Source organism: Hemicordylus capensis, chromosome 2, assembly GCF_027244095.1.
Source record: "Hemicordylus capensis ecotype Gifberg chromosome 2, rHemCap1.1.pri, whole genome shotgun sequence".
Lineage (NCBI taxonomy): Eukaryota > Metazoa > Chordata > Lepidosauria > Squamata > Cordylidae > Hemicordylus > Hemicordylus capensis.
Genome location: NC_069658.1, coordinates 181,306,599 through 181,318,899, shown reverse-complemented (window position 1 = coordinate 181,318,899; position 12,301 = coordinate 181,306,599). Strand labels below are relative to the sequence as shown.

Here is a 12,301-nt window from a genome sequence, read left to right as displayed (position 1 = left end):
CTCAAGGCACAAATGACCAGGCTCAAACTATCATACTTCGGACACATTATGCGAAAAGCCAGCTCCCTTGAGAAGTCCATAATGCTGGGAAAAGTTGAAGGAAAGAGAAGATGAAGAAGATCAGAAGCAAGGTGGATGGACTCAATTATGACAGCAATGAATGTACCACTGAAAGACCTTAAAGGCCAAAACTGAAGACAGATCATCCGGGAGAGAATCTATCTATGTGGTCGCTAAGAATCGACACCGACTTGACGGCACTTAATCAATCAATCAAAGAAGGTGCTCCAGAATTCGTCATTTCATTTATTTACATTGTCATGTGCAGTGCAGTTATGCACATGTTTACTTCTAACCCTACTATGTTCAATGGGGCTTACTTCCGGGAAAGTGTGCAGAGAGTAGATTGCAACTTTAAGCACCTACTGAACTCCTGCATTTTATTTATTTATTGTTTGTTCAGTTTTTATACCGCCTTTCATAAAGCATGTAAGGCAATTTACAAAAGTTTAAATTAATAAAATTCCATGAATCATTTAAAACCTTAAAATCAGTTAAACAGTAAAAACCATAAAACACTCACACACAAAAATACCCCCCCCCCAAAAAACCCTCCAACTATTAAAAAAAGACAACAGAAGCAAAAGAGCTGAGAGGCCTGGCAACCTCTAAGAGCAGACGTTCACTGGGTGAGTATTCCAGAGCCTGGGGGCAACAACAGAGAAGGCCCTGTCCCACAATTGAAACCAATGGGTCTGAAAAGTGTTTTTCTTTGGCAGGAGTATGCCCAATATCTCTTGGTCTTGCAAAGAACCACTCCCTTGAGTTTTTCAGAAACCCAGAGTCTGACGGCTTATCTTCAGCTAGCAGAAAAGATACGTTGCCCATTCTCAGCAGAAGCCTGTCCTTGTTCTGCCGCCTGTTGCTTGCTGTTCTTCATCATATGCTGCCGATTCACAGGAAGGAGAGAGCAGCAGTCAAACCGACCTCCCTCCGTTTGTCCGGCTCCTGTGCTCTTTCTCCATCTCACCATCTCTGTCATCATTGCAGGTAAGAGTACCCTGAGCAAGAAACCAGCTTATTGCAACTAGGTCTACGAGGCACTGAGGGGAAAGCTGTGCTGATGTTGAGACAGGCAGAAGCATAGCAAGGTTGGAGTGAGCCCAAGAACACAAAGTGAAAATGGGCGCCTGCCCTCCCACTCTCTTCTTGGGAGAGAGGAGGTGGTGAGTGAAGAGCAAGGGTCTGAAAACACACAGTCAACGATTTCCAGCCTCATCGTGTATAGCTGGATTATACAATAGCCTTCAAATACCATGCTGTAGAACTAAACCCTGCTTCTATTTGCTTGCTTCTCCCTCTTTCTCTGGATCTGGCAACTGCAGTACACAGAAATAAATGCTTTTTTAAAAAAACACCTTGGATTTAAGAAAAAAATTAAATCAGATTTTAAAAAATTAATGGGATGTTTTTAATTTTTCACTTTAAAAGTGAACAAATTGTATCTCATGACAAATATGCTACACCTACTCTCCTAGCCTCTGAATAACAAATTGATGGCTCTCAAACATTGAGCCCTTTCTCATGACCAGTGAGAAAGAGCAATAGGGTTTACAGAGAGGAAGCCCTGAAGAACTTACCTACCCACAGACGAGCAGTTCCTTTTCCTGCAGAAACGGAAGCCCAGATGAGCACCTCCTGCTGCCAGTAGCTCCAAGAGTCGGGGTACCCCAGAGCTCCAAGAATTCAACGTGCAAGTGTGCAGTGCATTATGGGGATCCCTCCTCCTTTCCCTGAGAGCGCTAGGGCCTGCTAGCACTAGAGCTTGCTTGCAGCCGCGGCTGACAGACAAGTGAGAAACTGAGGCTAAGGGAGAGCTTACTCAACCTCGTTTTAGAGGGAGGCTCCATAGGCGGGTTTGCCACCATGGTAATGCCAGGATCAGGCCCGATCCCGGCGGTACGCCCACATGTGCAAAACTGGGCTGGGCTTCCTTAGCCCAGTTTTGCACACGCACGTGAATAGCCTCATGGAGTTAAATACTAATCAAATATGTGCATTCATTTCAGTTTCATCTCATGACAGTGGCTGTACTCTGTACAGCACTGCCACTGACCAGGAACTACCAGCTCTTGCTTCTGGACATTTCTGGGCTTTCCGTTTCTGCATATGTGACTTCCACAGGTCAAATATGCAAAGATAGGCTGGCTAGTTGGGTTGTTGTTTGTGGTAGGACTGGGGAATTAAGTTAAGACAGAGAATCAATATAGGAAAGGAGGCAGAGAAGAATCAGCATGGGAAAGGAGGCAAATATTTCCTAAAGCACAACATCTAGCTGTGACACTGGGGGGGGGGGTCCTACGAAATAAAGTGTTCTCCATCCAAACCCAGCTTCTCTCTTTTCTGTACCAGTTGTGAGACTCTAGCAGCTCAGCAGCATTGGCTTTCTGTGGTGTGTTGTGTCCTTTCCAACATTGGAAAGTAAGTGCCCTGAATCTGGATTGGCCCAGGGCTTAATCTGAGAGGCCAGGTGTACCAGAGCTGAGCCTGAGAACCTGCTTCTTAGACACATGGGCTTTACATAGTAGGACATCATCCAGTACAGGGCAGCACAAATTTGGCCCTCCAGCTCTTGTTGGACTACAACTGCCAAAATCCCCAGTCATGGAGGCCAATGATCAGGGATTATGGGAGCTGTAGTCTAACAACTAGTAGAGAGCCAAGGTTGTGCAGCCCTGCCCTAGCTGGGCTGCAACTTCCCTGTGTGGAGGAGATTCCAAGATCCCTTTAAGTGCTCTGCTGCAATGAGGAAGATTTTTCCTATTTTACTGATGTTTGAGCTGGGAGTTTTAGAAACTTATTCTCAGTGGATACTTACGATGGTGCAAATCACTTTCCTGTGTGCTCAAAGCCAACTGTGGCAGTTGAATGGTCCTTACTAGTGCCACAGTCACCAGCCATGACCGTCAGCTACATGGGCTGATGGGTGTAATTGTTGGGTTAGGTGCAAACATGTATGTGTGATTCAATAAAAAGACTGCATAGGCTCCACTGCTGCTTTTGGTTCTGCTACTTTCAGTGGTGTGGCGGGGTTTCTCTTGCAACTCTGATCTAGATATCTCAGCATCCTGTAAGGGAGAGTCTCTCATTCAGACTGTTATCGCAGCCAGCAGGGATCAGCCTCACATGGACCAAAGGAGGACACTCTCCTTGTTATTTGTGCAGATAACTGATGTAAAAAATGTTGGGGTTTGTGATTATTTAGCAGAGCACCAAGTAATCTACCACTCCAGTTACAGAGTGCAGAGTTTATTTGTTGCAGCTATTTAAGTAACTTGCATGGAGATCATTGTAGATTCTGAACTAAACTGATTTATTGGTGAAGTACATTTGAGATAGGAAAGACCTATCCTATCTATCAGCTACATAATAAGTAGGTAGGTAGAGAGAGAGGGAGGGAGGGATTTCCATCTTCTCTCCACAGCTGACTCACTACAGGAAGTATGGTGTATAGGAGTCAAGGCAGGGGTCATAGAGCAGAGGCAAGCAGGGACAGGTAAGGAGACCCTCACTAGCTACCTCTACTCCCAAAGCCCCGAGTGAACATTCAGAAGGTTGGCGCAAAAGGTCAATGCATTGGAACTCCATCTCCAACACAAAAACAGTCGATTTGATTCCCTCAGTTGGAGCATTGTGTGAACACATCAAAAGTGACCTCTGCTCTCTGTGCCAAAACCTTTCAGCAGGACAAGTTGAATTCCACAGCCTGCATTCATTTGTTGGGCCACTATATATCTATTTCCTCCAAGGAGTTCAGGCCAGCATACATGAGACTGGCAATTTTATACCTGCTACAACAAGCCTGTGAGATAAGTCAGGCTGAGAAGTAGTAGGCCAAGGCCTCCCAATGACTTTTGCAGCCAGGTACAGACTGGAACCCAGCTCTCCCTTCTCCAAGCCCAACACAGCATGACACATACCACCCTGGCTCTTCCTCCTAGACAAGAGCAAGAGAGGCTGGGGGGAACAGGTGTTCAGGCTCCTTCTGTCCCCAGTAAAGGTAAAGTGTGCCGTCGAGTCGGTGTCGACTCCTGTTGACCACAGAGCCCTATGGTTGTCTTTGGTAGAATACAGGAGGGGCTTACCATTGCCTCCTCCTGTGCAGTATGAGATGCTGTCTTTCAGCATCTACCTATATCACTGCTGCCAGAGATAGCTGCTGCCCGAGATAGTTGTTTCCCATAGTCTGGGAAACACTCCAACAGGGATTCAAACCAGCAACCTCTGGCTTGGTAGTCAAGCCAATTCCCTGCTGCACCATTAGGAGGCACTACAAAACATACAGAGCCTCCTGCCTCTGAAACAGAAAGGCACTGAAACATCTTGCAATCTTGCAAAGAGGTCCAAAACACTAGTGAGGAAGCAAACTTAAGAATCGATCACTCAATCATCTTTATTTTGGTCCCTTAAAATAAAGCTTCACAATCTTGCATGCACAGATCCAATAAAATTACAAACACAATAAGCAGCATGCAGTCTTTGTCCAATACAATCCTTATTTATCCGTAATGAGTTTGCATCGTCTTTTGCATACTGCAGCACAAATTTTTGCAACATTGTCTGTGATTCCTGGATATTTATCAGAAAGAAGCCAGATTAAATAAAATTCATCTGAATATCCCAGAAAACTTACTGATAGGAGATAAATTAAGGAATGTCTGAGATTATTATAAAACAGGCAATAACAGGACACGACATAGGACCAATTTACAGGATGCGACATAGGACCCATATGAAGGCTTATGCAGTAGCAGTGCATACAGCCAAAAAAGAGATTTTGGTTTGCACACATTGCATCCGCAGGTTCGCGTTCAGCAGAACTATCCTGGATTGTGAGGAGTTTAATTTCTGCTGCTTCTACTTCAAATGAGTCCCCGGAAACGTCCTGCTGTGACACTTTTAATGGGTTCTTTGCAGACAAAATCTCCTGTATTCGGTCCAACTTGGACCCCACTATTTCTGCAGGGTCTATGGAGGAGGTGTCCAGCAATTCCTCTTGCAGTATTAGGTTGGATCAGTTTCAGTCTGTGACTCCAGAGGATGTGGACAAGCTGCTTGGGGTGGTGCAGCCTACCACTTGTTCTCTGAATCCTTGCCTGACTTGGCTGCTTCTATCTAGCAGGGAGATTGTTGGAGGTAGCCTGGTTAATATCATAAATGCATCGCTGAGGGAGCGTAAAGTGCCTCCTTGTCTGAAGGAGGCAATGGTCAGACCGCTTCTCAAGAAGCCTTCCCTGGACCCCTTAGCGATGGATAGTTACAGGCCAATCTCCAGTCTCCCTTGGTTGGGCAAGGTGATTGAGAGAGTGGTGGCTGACCAGCTCCAGGCGTTGGGAGGAAACTGATAATCTAGACCCATTTCAAACTGGCTTTAGAGCTGGCTATGGGGTTGAGACAGCCTTGGTTGGCCTGATGGATGACCTTTACCAGGGAATCGACAGAGGGAGTGTGACTCTGCTGGTTCTTCTGGATCTTTCAGCGGCGTTCGATACCATCGACCATGGTATCCTTCTGGATCGCCTGGGGGAGTTGGGGATAGGAGGCACTGTTATGCAGGAGTTCCGTTCCTACCTCTCGGGTAGATTCCAGATGATGGAGCTTGGTGACAGTTGCTCCTCAGAACAGTAGCTGTTATATGGAGTCCCTCAGGGCTCCATTCTGTAGGACCGGGGAGACCCGAGTTCAAATCCCCATTCAGCCATGATACTTTCTGGGTGACTCTGGGCCAGTCACTTCTCTCTCAGCCTAACCTACTTCACAGGGTTGTTGTGAGGAGAAACTTAAGTATGTAGTACAGCACTCTGGGCTCCTTGGAGGAAGATCGAGATATAAAATTTAAAAATAAATAAAATAAAATAAATAAATAATATCTACTGCTGTGGGAGGTCATCAGGAGGTTTGGTGCTGGGTGTTATCAGTATGCTGATGACTCCCAAATCTACTTCTCCATCTTCATCCTGAGCCAATTCTGGAAGGGCGGTATAAAAAAATTGAATAAATAATAAAATAAATAATAATCATCTGGAAATGGCATTCCTTCCCTACATGCATGCCTACAGGCAGTAATAGGCTGGATGAGGAATAACAAATTGAAACTGAATCCAAGCAAGACGGAGGTGCTCATTGTGGGGGCTCAGAATCTGAGGGATGAGTTAGATCTTCCTGCGCTGGATGGGGTTACACTCCCCCAGAAGGAGCAGGTGCGCAGCTTGGGAGTACTCCTGGACCCAGGCCTCACCCTGGTATCTCAGGTGGAGGCCATGGCCAGGAGTGCTTTCTATCAGCTTTGGCTGATTCGACAGCTGCGCCCATTCCTTGAAGAGGATGACCTCAAAACAGTGGGGCATCAGCTGGTAACCTCCAGGCTTGACTACTACAATGCGCCCTACGTGTGGCTGCCTTTGTATGTAGTTTGGAAACTTTAATTAGTTCAGAATGCGGCAGCCAGATTGGTCTCTGGGGCAACTCGGAGAGACCATATTATGCCCGTTTTGAAACAGCTGCCGATATGGCCGCTGATATGTTTCCAGGCAAAATACAAAGTGCTGGTTATTACCTTTAAAGCCCTAAACAGCTTAGGTCCTAATTATCTTAGAGAGCGCCTTCTACGGTACAATCCCCACCGCACATTAAGGTCATCTGAGGAGGTCCCTCTTCAGTTGCCACTAACACGTCTGGTGGCGACTCAGACCTGGTGGGCCTTCTCTGGGGCTGCTCCTTGGCTGTGAAATGCACTCCCGGCAGAAATCCACAATTTGAGTTCATTACCGTCCTTCAGGAGAGCCCTTAAGACCTATCTGTTTGGCTTGACCTTGCAGGGTTTTTAAACTGTTTTTAAACTGTAAAGGTTTGGCCTAGTTTTGCAGGGGTTTAGAAACTGTTTTAATTGTTTTAATAATGGTTTTATGTTGCTTTTACAGTTTTTGATTTTAACAGTTAATTTTTTTTAGTGTTATGATGTAAACCACCCTGAACCATTTTTGGAAGGGCAGTACAGACATCAAATAAACAAACAAACAAACAAACAAAATAAAGTACAGTAAAGTAAAGTAATATATGCCCTAACAATTCAGCCTCCTCCGCACCACATAATCAGACACAATCATTATCTATCTATCTATCTATCTATCTATCTATCTATCTATCTATCTATCTATCTATCCATTCATCCATTCATCCACCTAGCACATTTGAAGGGAGAATAGCAAGCCTTGCCACTGTGAGGGCTGTGCAAAGGCTGGGAAACGTAAGAATCAATCCAAGATGCTAGAGCAGTTCTTGTGTATCCCAGGTTTGCTTCCTACTTCTCTGAGGCCCCATGGGGCTTAAATGCGAGCCAGATCATTGACTCTGGACAACATGAAAGCACCATATGCTATCATGTGTTAATAACATGTTTGGCCCTGGCAAACTTAGGTTTTCTTTAGAAAATAGCAGCTGTTGGGCATCAAGATCAGAACCACACGAGGGGAGAGGATGTTAATTCTTTGCCCCTACCACAGTCTAGATGAGATCCCCAGGGGGAAGGTCCCACTGATGCCAGTGGATGCTCTCCTCCTGGGCAAAATAGGAGCCACAGGAGGGCTGATCCACAATGGGACCATAGTGGGGGCCAAGGGTTGATCTCCCACACTGCAGTGCCGGTCTGGATCGGGCTCCCCTGTGGCTGATGCTTAAGAAAGAACTGCCTTTCAGGGCAGACCATACTGGACAGTCATCAGATTCATTACAAGGAGGCTTCATAGGTCCCTGATGTGCAAGGTTTCTGTAGTATTACAGTCCCACTATATTACTATTCCTCTTAAATCTCTCTCTCATTCTAGCGTGTGTGTAAAAGAGCCCTGGTGCTACAGCAGTAGGGAGAGAAGGACAGGCAAAGGGACGTAGGCTGGTAGGCTGGTGGGGAGGTGTGTGTCACCTGTAGTTGTCATCATTGCAGTCTAGTGTCTCAATGGCTGACATACTGTGCAACAATACATCAGCCTAGTGATGTTACATGCACGAAAGTTGCACAAATGGTGTTACATGAGAGTAAGCCCACTGGAAATAATGGACTTACTTTCATGTAGCCTCAAACATGTAATTTTGCATTTGTGTAACTTGCACAACTTGTCTGCCTGCAGCATTGCCAGGTTGCTGTCCCATTGTGCGGTATGTCAGCCACTGTTTCTAAGCTCTTAAGAGCTGTGCACAAAACCACATGCAAACTTGTGTAGTTGTTTGCAAAGGGGCTTGAGATCCTCACAAACATTTCTCAATGCCTGCATTAAAATACCCATTCTAGGGGTCTCTGGGAGAGGCTATGACAGGTTCTGATAAGGTTTCAAATCCTTAGTGGAGGGTCCCCAGTGGGGTTGGCTCTTTAGCAGTGCTGAAGCATTGCTCTTCCACTCTCAACTGGAGGACCCACAGTTATAGCGTTGGTTCCACTCAGCACATTAAGGTTTGTAGCCTTCTCTCAGGCATCACACTCCCACCCATGGTGGTGGTAGTCCTTCTTCTTCTTCTTCTTCTTCTTCTTCTTCTTCTTCTTCTTCTTCTTCTTCTTCTTCTTCTTCTTCTTCTTCTTCTTCTTCTTCGCTATGCCTGGGACTTTGTATAAGCTGAGAGGGAAAACTATGGGACTGTATGTTTACTTAAAGGTCCTCTAAGCTTGAAGAAGTTTTTGTCTTCCCTCTGTCTTCTCACACACATACCCAGGAAGGAAGTGGGTGGAGAGCCCCCGTACTCCAGGCAGAACTTGGGCTCTCCATCGTGCAACAAGACTTCTTTTGGTGTGTGTGTGTGTGGGGGGGGGTGTTTTCCAACATGAAGACCCCTCCTCCATTGACAGACAGCATGACTGCACATGCTGCCCCTATGCTTCCTCCCCACATAGCTCAGCAGCCCCCCACCTGACCTCCCTACACCCTCCCTGCCAGGCGCGCTTCTCTCGGCAACTGCACTCTCCTGGAGCCTTTCCAGACAGGGCTTTTAGTTCGCTTCTGGTCTGAAAATGTGCGTTCTTTCTGGTTATCTGCTCTGCAACCAGATGACATGCTACTGTGTTGTACAGGTTTGTAGCTCCATCTGTTGGTCATTTGATGGCAATCTGCAATGAGAATTACCTCTTTTTCACACTGCCTTAAAAGTACTTTTAAGTCTAGGCTGAGTCCCCTTAAGTGGTGCAGTGGGGAAATGCTTGACTAACAAGAAGAAGGTTGCCAGTTCGAATCACCACCGGTACTATATCGGGCAGCAGCGATATAGGAAAATGCTGAAAGGCATCATCTCATTCTGCACAGGAGATGGCAATAGTAAACCCCTCTTGTATTCTACCAAAGACAACCACAGGCCTCTGTGGGTGCCAAGAGTTGAAATCGACTTGACGGCACATTTTACCTTATTTCCAGGCTATGCCACCTAATGGCGCAGTGGGGAAATGACTTGCCTAGCAAGCAAGAGGTTGCTGGTTCAAATCCTGAAACACCTATATCAGGCAGCAGCGATATAGGAAGGCGCTGAAAGGCATCATATCACACTGTGCGGGAGGAGGCAATGGTAAGCCCCTCCTGTATTCTACCAAAGAAAACCACAGGGCTCTGTGGGCGCCAGGAGTCAACACTGACTTGACGGCACAACTTTACTTTATTTCCAGGCTGCAATAAGAAGTACTTTTCCAAACGTGTTTTTACTCTCTATCCACCCATGCCAGTATGTAGAACAATGGGGATAGCTGGAGAACTTTCCATTGCTGCAGATGCTGAGAAGAAGAAGAGGAGCAGAAGATGGGGAGTTGCAGGTAGGGAGTCTTCTTCTTCTTCTTCTTCTTCTTCTTCTTCTCCTCCTCCTCCTCCTCCTCCTCCTCCTCCTCCTCCTCCTCCTCCTCCTCCTCCTCCTCCTCGGAACAGCCCGAATGCATTCTTATTAAGGGAGGGAGGACATTGCCAGTTGCACCAGTCTCTCCACCTCTTCTCAGTTTCACTTCAGAGCAGAAAAAGGGGATGGCACTGAAGCAAGTGGGTGAGTAACACAGGGAGGCAGGGTCCCCAAATACCTCATCACCCACTCCCCTGCCCCATTGGTTCCCACAGAGCTCTGCCACTTCACAAATGAAAGCACTGCACTGCATTTGTGTGCTCCCACTTAGAAAAACTGCTACCAATGAGGTCTGAAGAACAGATAAGAGGAGAATGAAGGAAATCCTTTAGGTCAAGAGGGTAGCACAATAGCATTGCCTGAACTCTCTGGCAGGGCTATTCTTAGGGAAGAGCAAGCAGGGCGCTTGTTGGGGCCCCTCTTGTGGATGCCATTAAAATTAACTAGAAGGGGGCCCATACTGGCTGATTTGCCAGTGAGTGAACAAAGGACTGCAGTTTTGAATGAAACAGCTCGTGGCGAAACAGCCCATATGGATCTTTCAAGTTACAAGAATGGACTTTGGATCAAGAGCAAAAAGTCCACATTCATGATGTGATGAGAAGGATTTTCTATAAACATCATTTAAAAAGTGTTTTCAAACTAAAGCCATCTTCTCTCCCTTCTTTTTCAGTCATGACACTCTGGCAGCTCGGCGTTGGCTATCTGTGGTGTGCTCTGTTCCTCCCAACACTTCCAGGTAAGTGCCCCAAAACTGGATCAGTTTGTGAGAACCAAGATGCACCAGGACTGAGCTCCAAGGCTGTTTCTTAGACATATACACTGGTAGCACACACGCACGCGCGCACACACACATACACACACACAAACACACACCTGAACTGGGTTAAGGCAGAAGAACTCTGACCATGAGTAGCAGAGCGCGCGCACACACACACACACACACACACACACAGAGAATTCGTAACATGAATCTCCAGATATTTGATCCCAGAAAACTCTGTGCACATAAACAGGCTTCTGCACACAAATCACATTCTGGATAAGGAGCAGCTCCTTAACAATATGCACATCCAAATATGCATTGGGATGCACATCTGATTTGCAATGCTATCTGCATTACACAGCAAGAGGAATGCACATCTTTTAGTCTCAGTCTGGCACACTAGTCATGCCTCAAGTGCTTTCTTTTAAACAGTCCAGAGCTAGACTGAGAGCAACAGATATGACAAGGAAAATACTTGCTTTCTTACATCCTTGTCTGCTATAATTGGTGCTCCTGATGCCCGAAGTATCATCTTCTGTTTTGTCCTTTTTTTCTACCTCCCCCTACTGTAAGCATAGTCTTTGGTATTCCCTTTTCTTACTGCATATCTAAGCTGTACTTGTTGTAAATGATGTTATTAGGGAACTCAGTGGAGTGTGTCTGTGCTTTCAGGAGCTCAAGGAGGAGCCTTGCTGACAATACAGCCAGAAAAAGCTGTGGTGGCATTTGGAGGCTCCATTGTGTTTAACTGCAGCACCAGCTGCAAGAATCTCACAAAAATTGGCATCGAGACCAAGGAGAAGACGGAGAGCAAGGGAAATGGGACCACTTGGGCCGCTTTTCAACTTGTAAATGTCAGCGAGTGGGACTCCACCCCAAAATGCTACGCTTATTGCAACGAGACTGCAACTCTTCAAAGTGCAACCCTCACTGTTTACCGTAAGTCGCATGCTAGGCTGTGTCAGGATCTTTCATGAAGGACATTGGGGTTTGGGGGCTTGCTTTAAAGAAATGTGGAGGCTATTCAATGGAAGCTGGGGATGCTCCCCTTAGGGGCCACTGGCTCAGATTGAGCAGGCAAGCAGGAAAGAAAAACGTGGCTCAGGAAATTGAACTAAAACCTTAAACTGAACTAAAACCAGGAACATATGAAGCTGCTTTACACTGAGTCATACGTTTGGTCCATCAGCAGCTCTTCAGAGCATCAAGTGTGTTCTCCCACTGCCCCGCACCCACCACTCCCAGACCAAGTAGCTGGAATCCATTCATTAGACAGCATATCTTTGAAACTATCTCTAGGAAGTTATCCAGACATGGCTTCATCATGCCACAGGGTATCTGAAGAGCAAATCTGTTTCACAGCAGATTCACAGCTGTTTAATTCGGGGGATTCAATGGACCATTCACATTGGGTCAGCTCCTCTCCGCAATCCCTGCAGATATTTTTCCTGTGTGCGTTCCCACAGCTTGCTCCAGGTTTTTTCTCCAACCAATCGCATCCCAGAGGAGGCAGCAAGATACCTTTGTTGTTGTTGTTAGTTTGACAGTTAGTTGCCAAGCAGCCCTCTCTGCTGACTTTTGGCCAGTCCGCAAATCCACCCAGCAAATATTAAAACA

The 12,301-nt window shown here is 46.3% G+C and overlaps 1 protein-coding gene across 1 annotated transcript in view; it reads left to right on the top strand.

Annotated features, from left to right (window-relative positions):
* The window catches only part of LOC128342408 (intercellular adhesion molecule 5-like), a 48,589-nt gene that overhangs the window by 7,052 nt on the left and 29,236 nt on the right, over positions 1 to 12,301 (top strand). The window contains exons 2-5 of the mRNA XM_053289669.1: positions 961 to 1,050; positions 9,755 to 9,841; positions 10,592 to 10,657; positions 11,357 to 11,623. Coding sequence (XP_053145644.1) covers positions 9,766 to 9,841; positions 10,592 to 10,657; positions 11,357 to 11,623 — 409 coding nt within the window. The 5' untranslated portion in view covers positions 961 to 1,050; positions 9,755 to 9,765. The remainder of the gene's footprint in view (positions 1 to 960; positions 1,051 to 9,754; positions 9,842 to 10,591; positions 10,658 to 11,356; positions 11,624 to 12,301) is intronic.